The sequence below is a fragment of the Miscanthus floridulus genome, chromosome 3, assembly GCF_019320115.1.
Source record: "Miscanthus floridulus cultivar M001 chromosome 3, ASM1932011v1, whole genome shotgun sequence".
NCBI lineage: Eukaryota > Viridiplantae > Streptophyta > Magnoliopsida > Poales > Poaceae > Miscanthus > Miscanthus floridulus.
Window position 1 is genome coordinate 136,519,811 of NC_089582.1, and position 16,046 is coordinate 136,535,856.

The 16,046-nt window shown below is 50.9% G+C and overlaps 2 protein-coding genes across 2 annotated transcripts; both read right to left on the reverse strand.

Annotated features, from left to right (window-relative positions):
- Positions 1–237: 237 nt before the first annotated feature.
- On the reverse strand, positions 238–3,039 carry LOC136547097 (uncharacterized). The gene is made up of 2 exons (XM_066539067.1): positions 2,375–3,039; positions 238–2,289 (listed from the first exon to the last, which is right to left on the reverse strand). The coding sequence occupies exon 2, from the start codon at positions 2,054–2,056 to the stop codon at positions 1,202–1,204; it is 855 nt and encodes a 284-aa protein (XP_066395164.1). The 5' UTR covers positions 2,057–2,289; positions 2,375–3,039; the 3' UTR covers positions 238–1,201.
- Positions 3,040–3,404: 365 nt separating this feature from the next.
- On the reverse strand, positions 3,405–8,372 carry LOC136547098 (amine oxidase [copper-containing] alpha 2, peroxisomal-like). Its single transcript, XM_066539068.1, has 4 exons — positions 7,496–8,372; positions 4,626–5,010; positions 4,436–4,549; positions 3,405–4,346 (listed from the first exon to the last, which is right to left on the reverse strand). Exons 1-4 carry the CDS (start codon positions 8,341–8,343, stop codon positions 3,576–3,578), a joined length of 2,118 nt encoding a protein of 705 aa, XP_066395165.1. The 5' UTR covers positions 8,344–8,372; the 3' UTR covers positions 3,405–3,575.
- Between the last annotated feature and the right edge of the window lie 7,674 nt (positions 8,373–16,046).

A 16,046-nucleotide genomic window follows, 5' to 3' on the forward strand; every position in this document is an offset into this window, starting at 1 on the left:
ATCTCCCTGTTAGAATTTATTTTTCTTCACTTTGAGGTATGTCCCAACACGTACTCTGCAGCGCACGGCCATGCACGCTCAAATTGGTGGCCCACATGATTACCATAAACGCTAGTACAAGAAATGGTATAACTGATTACTACCATTACACTTTGGGAAAAATAAAATGATATAATAGAAACAAAAAATAATAATTGCCATTATCTTTTATATAATGATGCAGGCTTGGTACAAAATCTGCTGAAGATTTTCCCAACTAAATGCTATCCCTACTTACCCTCATTTTAAACATGCAAGGAACAATTATTACAAGGCCCGCAGAAGTGCAGGTATCATTTCTGGCACTCTTGGATATTTGATCAAAAGGTTTAAAGCTGATAGCATGAAAATAGAAAATATGAGCACTCCCCATCCTATCCAAACACTCTCCTGCTATATCAAAATTATATGGATATTAAAATCTCAACTTGTAAACAAGCATTACCACAATATAACTTAGGAACATGAAATCCTTTTACAGAATATTGTTGGACGTGTTGGAAAGCTGCATTTCTAGCGTTGGTATTCTATTTCTATCACTAGTATATGTTGGGTCTGGACATCTAACTTTCAGTTCTCAACAGTACCCAGTGATCTAGTTAGTAAAGCTCAATTAGATGTTTATCCATTAATGTGCAATACATTGGGAGGGAAAGTGCAGAATGCTCAGAATTGCAAAGTTATGAAATGAACTGATTGCCACCGTTATGCTTTGGTAAAAACAAAACAATGGAATAGATAGGAAAGGACATATTTGCTAAATGGTGGCAGATTTGTTCAATTTGATGCCATATGTGCTGAGTGTCATTTTAAACACACGACATGACAATTGCAAAGACAGCAGAAGTGTAGACATCATTTTTAGTATTCTATAATGAACTTCTCATCAAAAGGTGTAAATAGTGAGACATGATGTTAAATGACCTGAGCACCAGAGTCCCACATCCTATCTAAACACCTTTGACGATATGTCAAAGATCATATGCATATTCAAAAGGGAACCTCAACTTATCAACTACCGCTAGGACAGCATACGTAACAAGCACGGAATTCTTGCGAAGGGTCTTGTTAGACTTGCTAGATCCTAGATTCCTACTGTTACTATTCAACATTCAGAGCAGAGTAATTGAAGAAACCTGCCATTATGTTTCTGCTCTAGTGCTTACTCAGTCTTCCATGCTTTTAATATCAATGTGAAACCAAAACGATGTGCTTGAGCCTCCATTTCATTCTGTGAGCATGTTCTGAACAATTTTTTTTCCATGGAGTGGCCAGACTGAAACAAAAACACAGCACATCCATTCGAGGAACCAAACAGCCAGTCATGCACATCCCAGAGCACCTCCACTGGAAGTCCATCGACATAGATGGTCTGGTTCCCTCTGAATTTCCATGCCAGCCTCTTCACGTGCAACACTTTCTTCTTGTCAATCCTAATCTCTAGGCTGGGATCCGTCACCCCTGCCGTGTCGCACTCTAAGGAGATGTGATGAATCTGACCAATGTCCAAAAATCGAGCTTTCGCGGAATACACCTTCTTCGCATAAACGTGCTCCTTCCTAGCTATCATGACTGCATCAGAATGCAAAGCATCTGACAGAACCCGGTGATCCTCCTCCTTGCACAGGTCGCCTAAAACAAGGACAACTTCAAGATCATAGAGTAGAGCAACATGGAAGCCTCCGAGTGGCTCTGGCCCAGCTGCAAACTTTGCGGCTGACAGGTCCCAGATGATCTCCACACTGCCACTATCCAATTCCATGACCTTGGAACCCTTCCTCTTGGAGAACAGCCAGGGCTTAACCTCCATCTTGCAGAAGCAACGGTTGGAGTAGTCATGGATGGCAATGGCGAAAGCCTGCCCCGAGGCCACCTTGGTCCAGGTGACGGTGACCACGCAAGGCTTGCCGCGCAGGCGTGCCAGGTATGCACACTGCACCAAGTTCTGCCCACTTGAGGAAGAGGAATGCGCAACCTGGACGGCGCTTTGGCTTAGGCAAGATGCAAAATCTCTCATTGTGACGACTGTGACGGTTTCCCTCAGTGCGGGGTGTCTTTTCGACGAACACCACGTGCACAACTGCCCTTTTTTTGTCAGGAGACTGATTTCTGCATTTGGATTCTACTAGGACGCCTAATTCCTCCAAGGACCGAAGCAGTCGTGGAACGGATCCGTCATCTTCTCATCTTTGCAGACGATATTCCAAGATAACCCCCGCCGAATGCACGCGTGTTTGTTCAACCTGAAAACTGAGATAGCAACAAATCAAGAACGCGGACCAGAAAGGCGCATCCTGTGATTCCCAACCCCAACCAACGTAAGATAAAAACAAACCTTTTTCCAGGCCAAATCGAGAACCGCTAGCAGGCAGCAGCACAAGCCCAACTGAGGACGAAATCACCAGATGGATAGTGCACACGCCAAGGAATAAGCTCAACGAAAGGGGAAGAGGCGGACAGAGGCCAATCCAATGAACGGCCGTTTTACTTGCGTTTTACACCTGACCCCGACTAAAAGGAACTCACTCACTCACCTGCTCCACAACAGCGTGTTCCCTCCCTCAGCAGCAGTAAACTAGTGCCACTAGCAGGCGCTGCTCCGCGCTAGCGGCGGCGTTGGAGCGACCAAAAGCAGGGTGGTGGAAAGAAGAGGACAAGCTGGGAGGACGAGGAGGGGAGGGCGACCAGCGCGGCGTTGGGGAATGTGGGCACCAGAAAAGACGCGGACGCAGGCAGCATGCTGCCGGGACGAGGTGCAGCTGCACTGTCCAATCAGGCAATCACTGTGACCGGTCGCCCTCCCGGCGGACATGAGAGCTCCGCAAGATCCGCTTCTCCCGGGGGAGATCGTGTCACCCCCGTGTACCCTCTGCCCCCCGTGTTATACGGAAACGTTTCATGATTCGTACAGTAACGGGCAGGTTGTTAGGGTTCGCGAGCCCGGCCCAAGTAGGTCCATGGTACCACCCAATTCCAGCTTCATCCCCGGGCACCGGGCACCGGCAAGTGTCTTGCCATAACTCACAGTCCGTTGCTGTTTGGTGCAATCTGAACCTTATATCCTTATATCCATGCTGATGCATCACCAAATAAGATGAGGGGTGTTTTGGATCGTTTTGCTGCGCGCTCATGCAAAATTGCTGGGTCATCAACACGGACCCTTTTCCTGATACACTCCTGTTCATATATTGAATCAGCGCATTGGTTTCTGACTTCTGAGAGATCTCGAGAGTTTGGGAGTTATATATGGTTGCCACAAGTACGTTGCCAATAAATAGTTCTTCCTCAGATCAATTGATCTTTTCTTGATGAAAGGTGAATCAAATTGTTTCAAAGTTTAGAAGACAAATGAAAGAATCTGAACGCAATATGTTTTTTATTCCAGATTCATGTGTAATTTGAAGATGTACCGTGCTATTTTTATATAATTCCCACTTTCCTTCGCAAAAAAAAAAAATGTTTCAAGTTATCAACCAATTCATCAACTCGAGCAGGGTTTGTGATCTGAGTTGCACTGCACGGGCACACGTGACACGTCACCTGGAATAGCACGAGCAATTGGCGGAGGCGCCGTGCGGGCTGGGTGGTCTGATCCTGAGAATCGGGTTCCTCTCGAAGAAGTTGGATGGCCGGAGCTCGAAGCCGCCACTCAGCGTGGGCATCACCGGGAAGTCCTCCTGGTAGGGTATGTGATGCAGCCCCAGCGTGTACCACAGCACGATGTCCTCGTCCCTGATCCCTCTGTTCCTCCTGCTCCACGCCGTCAGGCTGTCGGCCCCGGTGCTCTGGTCGGCGTACAGCCCGGACGCCCACTTCTCGGCCTTGCTGTACGGCGTCACCCACACCTGCTTCTTGGTGTAGCTCGCCCGCCGCTGCGGGTAGTCATCGTCGGCCAGCACGGACGCCGCCGTCGCCCCCGACGGAATGAGGCGGTACCCGACCTCGTGCCCCATCCGGGTCTTCTTGCCAGGGTTCACGAACAGCAGGTCGGCGGGCCCGGCGTTGACGTCCGCCTGCCCGTCGGACTCCGTCTCCGCCACCTCGCGCCGCACCGTCCAGTAGCTCCGCCTCGGCGTGTCGGCGCCGCCCGTGGCCGGGTCCCCCGTGTTGCGCCTGGCGGTGATGATGTTCTTGACGAAGGAGTTGTTGGTGCCGTCGATGTCCAGGTCCAGGTGGTACGTGACGTAGTGGTCGTGGTAGATGGCGAGCGTGTTCTCGGAGACCAGCGAGCCGTGCGCGTCCGCCGTGAGCTCGTCGGCGTGCGTGTACGACGTCCCTTTCACCTCCAGGAGGCCGGTGAGAGACACCTGCGGGCATCGTACGATTTCAGCTCATCCAGACACAACACAAGCGGTCACTGCGGACTTGCGTTTGCTTCAGAATTCAGATACGTTACCACGAATTTGATGGAGCCGCTGGTCTTGAACTCCCAGTCCAGAATGTAGTCATAGTTGCCGGGCGACACCACCATCCTCACCACCAAGGTCACGTCAGGCCGGACCTCCGTGATCTGCATGAAACGGCGACAATCTCGTCGTCAAAACAACGTGACATTCATAGTCGATGCCTGCTGCCTGCTTGCTCACCAATCGGTCCGGGAACCCGGCCTCGGTGTGGCGCCACGCAACGTCGCCGGCGTACCGCTCGAACACGCAGATCCTGTTCTCGCCGCTGACGGGCTTGCCGTCCTGCCCGGCGTAGGAGCCATCGAAGTAGGCGGCGTTGGCGGGGCAGTCGGCGCCGGGCTGGAGCGGGAACGCCCAGAGGCCCAGGCCATACTCGCCGGCGTCCAGGAACGTGCGGTAGTACCACTCCTCGACCGGGTCCATGTACGGCACGAAGACCTCCGAGACGAAGCCGCGGTACAGCACCCGGCGCCGCGTGCCGGCGTCGGCGTCGTGGACCGAGGCCAGCGAGATGACCGTGCCCGCGCGCATGTCGAAGCCCACGTGGAACTCCCAGTTGGCCCACCTGCAGTGGCAGAAGAATTGGCCCAACGCCAATTTTCATGACTATTTTTTATAACCTTTTGATTTGAAACTCCTGCAAAAGATAGCTACGATCCTTTTTTTTTCAGAAAAGCTAATGGACAACCGGTTGTTTTAACCAGCCTCAGTAACCGGTTTTTGTTCCGTCGATTTGCTTACCCTGCTTCCCCGGTCCGTCAGATTGAGACGGGGCTGGGCGCGAAAACGAGATCGGCGACAAATTGAGACGGGGCTGGGCGCGGAAACGAGATCGGCGAATCGGGACCGGGATTAGTGCCTGGGGCCAGGTGGACGTGGAGGGCGGGCGCGGCCTTCTAGTGCTGGTGCGCCGCCGCCTTCTTGGAGACGCCGCCGGTGGGCTTGGTGGCGCCGGCGCCGGCGTGCGCCTTCTGCTGGCGGAAGGACTTCATGTCGCCTCCGCCGCCCCTCGTGATGCCTTCTGCGATCTCTCTCCATCGTAGCAGGTGGTGGCGTTGGGATGAATGGGGGTTGGAATGCGGGCGGTGGCAGAGGAATAGGGTCTTGTTTAGATCACCTCTAAATTCTAAGTTTTTTCATTCTCTTTCCGTCACATCAATTTTTAGACATATGTATGGAGCATTAAATGTAGATAAAAAAATAACTAATTGTACAGTTTGGTTGTAAATCATGAGACGAATCTTTTGAGCCTAGTTAGTCCATAATCAGACAAAGTTTATCAAATACAAACGAAACACGCTATAATATCCGAATTGTAAAAATTTGTAATCTAAACAAGGCCTAGGTAACGATGGTGGATGACTGGACAGTGAGAGGGTCGAGGGAAAGGAAGGGATAAGTTGAGGTGGGTCCCGCCACAGTTTGTAAACAATTTATAATTTTTTGAAATTTGTGAAGAATTTGATGTATATTTCGTCTGGAATCCACCAAAATAATTTGTATTTTTTTTTAAAAAAATTGACATATATATATATGTGGTATTCTCAAATAACATCACTTTGTCCAATAAACTATACTGGAGAAATTATCGTAAATATAGTAATAAAACGGTATAAATATAGCTATAAAACAATGTAAGTGCACGGACAAAAAATCTAATTGTTAGGAGAGGCTAAAACAACCCTTGGACAATTTTTTTTCAAAGCAAACATAAATAGTACGGAGTAGTACCTTACACCATTATTACTATCGATTCTCTTACATATATTAGTTAATTATTAGTAGGTAGTACTACAGTACAACTTTAAAAACTCAGTCGCAATCTGATAATGACCTATAATTATCTATATAAAAAGAGTAGTTGGAATAAGATAAGGACATCGATGGAGACGGGGACTCTCAAGCCCGTCAAAATTAATTATTGCCGGGATTTTTTTCTCTGTCGCATTCGAGTGTAGTATATAAATGTATAATGTAGTGGTCCTTGTCATCAACGTGGACATCATGCAATCCAAACAATTTGGTTCGAGGCAAAGGGTGGATGGGATATGACCATCCATATATTTTGGAATATCTATGTTGTCTGTTTTGTTGAATAGGTAAGACGAATTATTTTTCTGTTTGGTTGGATGGATGAGAATACTTAACCAATTATATCTATTATTTAAAAATAATAATAACTAATTATACACTAATAAATATGCACTGACACTAATCTTATCATTATAACTACTAATTTAAAATAAAACATGTTAATTAGCACTATACTACTCTAATTGTCACACAAAACATGTGCTAATTAACATGTGGATATTCTCGCCTGCTAGATTTTTAGGATCAGGATATCCAGCATCTACTTAGAATATTTTCTGTTATGGATATCCAGATTCAATTTATCCATCCAACTAAACACGTTGCATCCGTGGATATCCATGCAACCCATCACAGCCTTGGCTCTTTTGATGACATTTCGGAGGCCGGAAGCAAGCCCTTATTTGGACAATTGCTATCCACATGAAGCCTGCTATTTATATATGGCGTATCAGCCTATCATCACGCAGCGTTTGACGTTCGAAATGCACCGACAATTTTCAATTGCAAAAATATGAGACCAGCCCCCGTGGTGTGCTTCCAGAAGCCAAGATTATACTGGCCCCGTTTGGCTTACCCATTCTTTTTTCAGTCGGAACAGCACAAAATAGTGTTTTTCAACTAGAATAGTGTTTATTCAGCAAGCCAGTTGGATTTTCTGAAAAATGTCTTGTCACAGTATAAGCAAGTTGCAAAGTTGGACCAATTACATGGTGCAACTGCAACTGCAACTGCAACTGCATGTGCAGCCCTCAATCTATCTACTTGAAACTTCAAATGCACATAGCAGGCAGGCCGTTTTACACTGCAAATAAACAGAACTAAACAACCCCTTTGCTACACTATCAGGAGAAGAGTGCATTTGAATAGTCAACCAAGTGCCAAATTCTTGATAAACGACGAAGCCGATAATAGAGCAACGTTGGTACTGAACTGTGTATTTTTCTTCTTTGAATTACCTGACGACGTGGCCGTCAATGTGGAAGCCCCTGCCCTCCGGTTGCACGGCGACACCCGGCGCCAGCTGCAGCCCGGCGAGCGGCGGCCCGGTCTTGCCCGCCCGGTAGTCCGTGCCCTCGGCCTTGGGCACGGGGTACGTCACCCGGTCTCTGTACCCGACGATGGCCATGGAGTCGAGGTCCACCACCATGGTGACGCCCTCGATCGGCCGCGCGTAGAAGTTGGCCGTGGGGCCGGCCACGAAGCACAGCATCTTCGCCACCCGCTTGGGCGCCCCGGCCCCGGCGCCGCCGCCGCCGAACCAGCCGACGGGGAACACCGCGCAGAGCACGTCGTCCATGTCCACCCCGCGGCGCCGCACGGAGTCCACGAACGGCGGGTACGCGGGAGGCAGCGCCACCGCCGCGAACTGTTCCTCGAGCGTGAGAATCGGGAAGCCCGCGCCGCGGTGGACGGCGTGGGAGAGGACGGTGGCGGAGGTGCCGTTGCTGGCGATGTCCACGCGGAGCTCGTGGGACTGCCCGCCCGCGCGGGCTATCACGAGCGCCCGTCGCGGCAGGGGCGGACGCGAGGACAAGCCCCCGGTGCCAGTGCCGCCGTAGGCGTACGCGAGGACGTCGGCCTTGTCGGGCTCGTCGAGGCCGACGTAGTGGAAGGTGAGCGGGCGGGCGGGGACGAGCGGGGAGGCGAGCACCGCGGCGCGGACCGCCGTAACCTCCTCAGGGGTGAGGGGGTCCAGCGGGTGGGGGTTGGAACGGGAGGAGGCCGCCGACGCCGCGGCGGTGACGGACAGCACGGCGGCGACGAGGAGAGGAAGCATAGCTGCCCGGTGTGACATTTGGGCCATCCGTTGAATGGCGAGTGATGAGAACGGACCTAAATCACTCACTGTGAGACTGTCCGATTGCTACAGATGATGTAGCACGTGATAATCGAGTCGCCCCCACCGGCGCAGGCTGCCCCTATCATTGCTATAGGTTTTCGTCAGAAATATCGATTTGCAAAAAGTTTTTCATTTTTCTTTCATTTCGTTCTCTATTCGTTTAGTTGGGTTTGGCGGGGGGCAGTCTCTTAGCTGTCTGTTCTCTTTTCTTGTTGTCCTTTGTTTGATTTTTTCTTTGCATGCTCTCTAATAAATTTACTCAGCAATTCTCTTGCTGAGCTTTCGAAAAAACTAAGTGCAAAAAAATAATTTTGCCATTTTCATCTTAATTATTATTTGTATTAATGTTAATAATAGAAAAAGAAAAATCTTTTTTGGGATGTTTGCTGTTATGTGCAAGTAGCTTGCTTTTTTCATTACAAAGTCTGTGTTCTTTTTTTCTTTAACATTTTTTTTCATATAGGATATCTTTGGCACATATCACAACAGCTTCATGAGTTGGTGTGAGCTATTTTATTTTTGTCAAACATTTATTTTAAAATAGTTTCATGGTGAAGCTGTTTTCTTCTCCTCTCATGTGATGTGGGACCCACAGTACACAAATGACAGGTTCTGCCCACGCACAGCAGAGCGCACACGGGCGTGGCTCGTCGAGGGCGCCGTTGCCAGGGCTCGGGCGCCGGGGGCGTGGCTCGCCGGAGCACGGCCAGCCAGGGGCACGGCTCACCGGGCGACGACCGCCAGGAGCACGGCTCGCTGGGGGCGCCATCGCCAGGCTCAGGCGCCTGGGGCGCGGTCGCCGGGTGCGTGGCTCACCGGAGCGCCGCCAGCCATGGGTGTGGCCGCCCGAGGCGCGGCTCGCTGGGGACGGTAGCCAGGGGCGTGGCCGCCGGGGTCGCAGTTCGCCAGGGCGCGGCGCCGGGGGCGCGGTCACCGGGAGCGCGGCTCGCCGGAGCGCCGCTAGGCATGGGCGTGGCCGCCGGAGGCGCGGCTCGCCGAAGCATCGCCAGCTAGGGGCGCGGCCGCCGGGGCGCAGTTCGCCAGGGCGCGACGCCGGTAGCGTGGCTCGTAGGGGTGCCGCCCACTAGGGGCGCGGCTCGCCGGGGCATGGTCTTCTGGGGCGCCGGGACTGGGACCGAAGATCGGCCATCCACCTCGAGCTCGGGCATCGGCCATCTGCCGTGGGAGGAAGATGACAATAAAGGGAAGAAAAGGGAAAGGACAGGAGTAGTTTGGTGCTTCGTTCTTTTTTCCTCTCCAGAGAAGCTGTTTTATCAAATGGGATAAAGAAAACAGTTCAGCTTCACATGCAGAGCGGCTCATTGAGCTGGAAAACAAAAAAAATAATTTCTTCAGTGAAGGTGAGCTATATCAAATGGGGCCATAGTCTGTTTTATTTATTTGATTATAATTGTTTTGTTCCAACGGTTCACAAACTAGTGCATCTTTCATAATTTTTTTCTTTGTTAGAACATCTCAGTGGTGAAAACTATGTATCGGGTAGCGATATTAGAGATACTCAAAGCAAGGAGGTTAGCGCCCATGCTGACTTTCCCGAATGAAGCAAGACGTATTAAAAGGTCTCGTTCAACCTCAAGACCACGGGGTCTCACCCAAGACCGCGGGCTTCGTCTCACCCGACCCAAGGACGCGGTTTCCGTCTCGCCCGACCCCAAGGCCGCGGGGGTCTCAAGTAAGGCCGCGGGGGTCTCACCCAAGGCCGTGGGCTCTAGCTCGCCCGACCCCAAGGCCACGGGGGTCTCACCTAATGCCGCGAGCTCCGTCTCGCCCAACCCCAAGGACACAGTTTTCGCCTCGCTCGACCCCTTGGGTGCGGGCTCTGTCTCGCCCAATCCCAAGGCTACGGGGGTCTCACCCAAGGATGTGGGCTCCGTCTCGCCCGACCCCAAGGCTGCGAGCTCCGTCTCGCCCGACCTTATGGCCGTGGGGGTCTCACCCAAGGCCGCGGGTTCCGTCTCGCCCGACCCCAAGGCCGTGGGGTCTTACCTAAGGCCGTGGGCTTCGTCTCGCCTGACCCTAAGGATGCGGTTTCTGCATCGCTCGACCCCTTGGGTGCGGGCTCCGTCTTGCCTGACCCCAAGGCCGCGGGGGTCTCACCTAAGGCCACGGGCTTCGTCTCGCCCGACCCCTTGGGTACGGGCTCTGCCTCGCCCAACCCCAAGGATGCAGTTTCTGCCTCGCTCGACCCCTTGGGTATGGGCTCCATCTCGCCCGACCTCAAGGCCGTGGGCTCCGCCTCGCCTGACCCCTTAGACGCGGGCTCCTTCTCGCCTGACCCCAAGGGCACGGTTTCTATCTTGTCCGACGGGGACCCATACCGCCGCCAACCACTCTAGGTCCAAGCATATGGGCCTAGGTTAAAACTCTGACACCAGGGGAAGAGACTAGCATGCCTCGATGTCACTCGTGGCTATGACGGGCCATACCTGAAGATTCACATCAAGAACAGCGTCAGGCGTGCTGGTGCTGTTCTACCTAACCCTCGTATGAACGCTGACAGACGTATCAATTCACCACGACATCCGTCAGGATGAAATAGAACACCATGACCGGTAGATGACGCCTACGCATTTCATCATTGATGAATAGGGCCACGACATGGAGCCATCCCTGTTGACATCTACAGGATCGGCAGGACCCGCATGAAGAAGAAAAAGGACCCGACGATCCTGTAAACCTTCTTCTCTCTCTTGTTCTTTTCCTTTTCCTTCGTTGTAACCCATGCTTTATCTTCGCCTATAAAAGGGGAAGCAGGGCACCCCATGAAGGGGAGCCAGATCCGCATGAGATCGAACCACGAGATAAAAAGCACAAGAGCAGCAATCGAGCTCGCGACACCCATTCACTCCTTTCACCAGAGACTTGGGATCCTTTCCCTCTCTTGCCTGTTTGTAACCCCTACTGCAAACCAAGTGTCGGTAACACGAGCAGCAACAAACTGAATGTAGGGATGTTCCACCCAAACCAGTATAAACTCTTGTGTCCTCCGAGCACACCATCCGAGCCAGACACGTAAATACAAATTTACTCGTCGGTGGTCCAAAAACACCGACAGTTGGCGCACCAAGTAGGGGCTTTTTGCGCGTCTCAACGTCCACATCAGGCCTCGAATGGCTAATCACGGCGTGAGCTAGGTCCTAGGCGCGCACGTGCGCTTCAGGAACCTGGACTTCATCATTTCGATGAAGGGAGAGTTGGCGCAAGTTCCTACCGCCGTCCAACCTCTCCACTCCGCCGGCCTCGATGCGATCACCGAGGCGCTCGGGGAGCTACAACTGCACACACCGGAGGGCTGCGCCCTTGGAGGCGACCAGTTCCTCGGGTTCAATTACGGGAGGGTAGAGCACTAGCTCAGCGCCTTCCTAGGACCTCAACCGTCTCGAGGGACCTGGGCCGCCTCACCTTCTCGTTCATCAATGTCATGGCACAGCTTGCCAAAAAGAGCTGCTCTCCCCAGAATACCTTATCTAGAGCGCCCCGACAGCGCTTCCGTTCGATCTACATAACACCATAGAGACCGTTGGCCATCTTGTGGCGCAGCGCACGCCCACATCCCCTACGAACGATGAATTCATGGGGATGACTAAATATGTCGTAGAATCTTTCCACAACATCCTCGCAAGAGAATCGGAGTCACCCTCCAACTCTGACTCCAACAGGGGCAGCCATCACCCTTCTCGTGAATGTTTCATGGCAGGTACCCCTGAGGGATATGTCGAAAGCATCCATGAGGGAGAGGCTACCCAAACAAAAGGCTTCAACGACAAGGTCGAGGGGAATGCAGGGGCCCCACCTCGCCTACGGGTAGAGCAGCTGAAGGCCCAGCACCAAGAGCTCGAGAAAGCATGACTCTAGCTTGAGTAGGAATGCACGGAGCTCGAGCAAGAGATCGAGCGCCATGGAGACAGTGGCATGCGCGCGCCATGGCCCATGATGTGAATCGGAGGATCATCGAGGACGGTAAAGCCCTCCTGCACTTTGCTAGGGCAAGCAAGAACATCGCTGCTGCGGCGGCCTTGCTCCAGGGGCTTCCATGGCCCATGACACCTGAGGATCGTCGGGCCCATCGCAAGATTCGCACACTACTCGAGCGTGTGGCGATGCAATAGTCCAAGAGCTCGCTGTCCCGGCGACGCGAGCTCGATGCTAGCCAGTGTGCGCCCTAAGAGCAACCCAACAGGGACATGTCAGTCCACCAGGCATAGCAAGGAGGTAGGTCGCATGCCGTGGTCCTGGTGCATGAGCGTCTCGGCCTCCAACATAACGTGCGCGACACCCTCAACGCCCGCAGGCATACCCGTGGTGATACGAGTGAGGAGGCTAGCCGTGGCTACCAACCTCGACGTGGCTGGTGCTACAACAGTGGCAAGGATTGAAGCCTGAGCCCTGACTTGTTGGGACCTCAGGCCTTTGGCTGACACATCCTCAACGTCGTCTTTCCACCGTGGTACCGACCGCCGACCAACATCCTAAAATACTCTAGGGAAACAAACCTCGGACTGTGGCTCGAGGATTATTGGCTTGCTTGCCAAGCCGGTGGAGCGGATAGTGGTGATTTCATTATCCACAACCTTTCATTGTTCCTAGCTGATTCGGCGCGAACGTGGTTGGAACACCTTTCGCCTAACCAAATTCAAAGTTGGGCAGACCTAAAAGAGATCTTTATGGGAAATTTCTAGGGCACATACACGCGCCCTGCGAACCCATGGCATCTCAAGAACTACTGATAGAAGTCCAGGAAAACTCTTCGTGGGTACATCCGGTACTTCTCCCGGTAGTGCAACGAGCTGCCCAATGTCACCGACATCGACGTCATAGGAGCTTTATGGGCTTGACTTGACTTGATCTAGTGATGACATATAACATGTTTATGGGCTTGTAAACCTAATGTTTAATCTAGAAAATGAACTATAAGTGTTTAACTCAACATGGTACAAGATAACCCTTATTTGGAGGTGTGAAGAAGCTTGTCCTTGGATCAAACCAAGTTAAATATCTTTGGGAAATAATCTAGAATTGAACCAAATTTGGGAAAATGATCCTCACCCCATTGATTGACATTGATAATCTCTACCCAATAAGTTATTCCATCTATTTTTAAACCTTTGTGGTCATTGATGACAAAGGGGGAGAGAAAACAAAGATAAGGGAAAGATAAAGGGGAGAGAAAATAAGGGGGAGAGAAACAAACATAAAGATATCTTGATATATAACAAAGGAAAGGGATCAACTAATTATTGAGCACACAAGTAGGGGGAGCAAGCTCATGAACTTGTATGGTGCATTTGAATATGCATTTCATATGTTTGCTTGCATGGCACAAGTTTTAAAATTCAATATCTATGCTTGTGTGGTGTATGCTAGTTGTCGGTTTGAATGATGAAATGAAAACTAGCATGCATAGGATATCTAGTGATTTCACTTCCAAATATTTCTAAGTGGTATTGAGCTAACCATGGTGCTAAGGATGGTATATTGGTGCACTCCGATTGGTATTATGCTTCAAAGGTCCATCTTTTATACCTTAGCATCATTTGGTAGACATTGACTCCTACATTACCTATCTAAGCATATCTGCAAGCTTTAATCTAAACTCTTAGCACATATGTAGGGGGAGCAATTGCTACCACTTAGGGTTCATGAAACTTGTCCATATCCTTTTACACATGATAAATATGCTTGGGCAAGCAACATGGATTCAATTGAATTTCAATTCATATCTTTGTATAAGGGTTGTCATCAATTACCAAAAAGGGGGAGATTGAAAGCTCTAGTTTGGTTTTGGTGAATTGATGAAACCCTAAGTGCTAACCTAGTTTATCAAGCTCGGCGGGATTCGGCGCTTTTGGGAAAATGGAATGCCTATTTTCTATTGCACCGGATGCAAATTCTTGGTGGTTGGCACATTGGAGCAAGGGCTGAAAAGATAGAAGTGAGAACAGAGCTGATGCCAGCGTCGGTCTAGTGACCGGACGCTGGATCCAGAAGCACCGGACGCTGACTGCCTGTGTCTGATCGCGTTGACTGTCGGTACAGTGGCTAGGGTTTAACACCGGACGCTGGGCTATGTCCGGTCGAGGTGGACCGGACGCGTCCGGTCGAGGAAAACTAGGTTTCGACCCTTACTGTACTCGACCAGACGCTGAGGTTCCAGCGTCCGGTCAGTTTCTACCAGAGCGTCCGGTCAGCGTCATAATCGTTGGAATCTAACGAACAGCGTTTGAAGCTGATGACGCGTGGCGTCCATCTGTGGACCAGATGCTAGGTCCAGGGTTCGGTCAAGTGGATCGGAGCATCCGGTCAGAGCGTAGAGTACCCAGTGAAGGAGTACAATGGCTCTATTTTGTGGGGGCTTCTATTTAAGCCCCATGGCCGACTGTGGCTCACATCTTTGGCCATTTTTCATTGATATAGCAACCTTGTGAGCCTAGCCAAAGTACTCCCACTCATCTACATCATTGATTCATCATCATAGTGAGATTGGGAGTGATCCAAGTGCATTGCTTGAGTGATTGCATCTAGAGGCACTTAGTGATCGCGTTTCGCTATGGATTTCGCTTGTTACTCTTGGTGGTTGCCGCCACCTAGACGGCTTGTAGCAGTGAGGATCGTTGAGCTGAGGGTGGTGATTGTCTCTAGCTCCGATCGTGGTGATTGTGAGGGGTTCTTGACCTTTCCCCGGCGGAGCGCCAAAAGGTACTCTAGTGGATTGCTCATGGCTTGTGTGATCTTCATCTTGTGTTGGTTGTGCGGTACCCTATTGAGGGTTTGGCATGTAAAGCCAATTAGCGCGTGAACCTCCAAGTGAGTGTATCGCCACAACGAGGACTAGCTTGCCAGCAAGCAAGTGAACCTCGGTAAAAATCATTGTGTTCATCATTGATTTCGAGGTGATTGGTCATCATTGTTATTCATCTTTGTGATTGATTGGTTCATTCATCTACACGGCGGTATAACCCTCTTGATCACTCTCTTTACTTTACCGCAAACTAGTTGACAAGCTCTTTAGTGTAGCAAGTTGTGAGAGCTTGCATGCTTGGTTGGTGTGGCTCTTTAGTTAGCCTTTGAGAGCACACTAACATAGGGTAGTGTCATTGCTCTTGTGTGAATTGACACCATCTAAACTAGAATTGTGGTAGGTGGCTTGCATTTTGAGTAGGCTAGCGCAACACTTGCTTCGCCTCATAATTGTCTAACCATTTGGTTAAGTGTTGTTGTAGAAATTTTTATTAGGCTATTCACCTCCCCTCTAGCCATTAGGACCTTTCACCATGCTTTCCCCATCAAGCACCTATACAAGGACTGCGTCCTCATGAAGCGGTTCTTGTTCAGAGGCTCCAACAAGAGGGAGCATAGGAAGGAGCCCAAGCTGGGCGCAAACGATGCCGAGAGGAAGGATGGCATATTTCTAGCACTGGATGGCTGCCTCATGATCTTTGGAGGGTTGGCGGCCTACGACTACAGGCGCCGCCAGAAGCTTGCACGCCATGAGGTCTATACGGCCAAACCGGCCGCTCCTTCATTCCTCTGATGGTCGGAGTCCACCATAACCTTTGATCAGACCGACCACCCGGAATGTGTCCCGCAGCCAGGAAGATATCCGCTCATGGTTGATCCCATCATTGGCATGAAGTAGCTCACCAAGA

Coding starts and splice junctions, on each gene's coding strand:
- LOC136547097 (XM_066539067.1), bottom strand. CDS start 2,056: ATGAGAGATTTTGCATCTTGCCTAAGCCAAAGCGCCGTCCAGGTTGCG.
- LOC136547098 (XM_066539068.1), bottom strand. CDS start 8,343: ATGGCCCAAATGTCACACCGGGCAGCTATGCTTCCTCTCCTCGTCGCC. Junction 5,011..7,495: donor ATTGACGGCCACGTCGTCAG/GTAATTCAAAGA, acceptor CTGCCACTGCAG/GTGGGCCAACTGGGAGTTCC. Junction 4,550..4,625: donor CCGGGTTCCCGGACCGATTG/GTGAGCAAGCAG, acceptor CGTTTCATGCAG/ATCACGGAGGTCCGGCCTGA.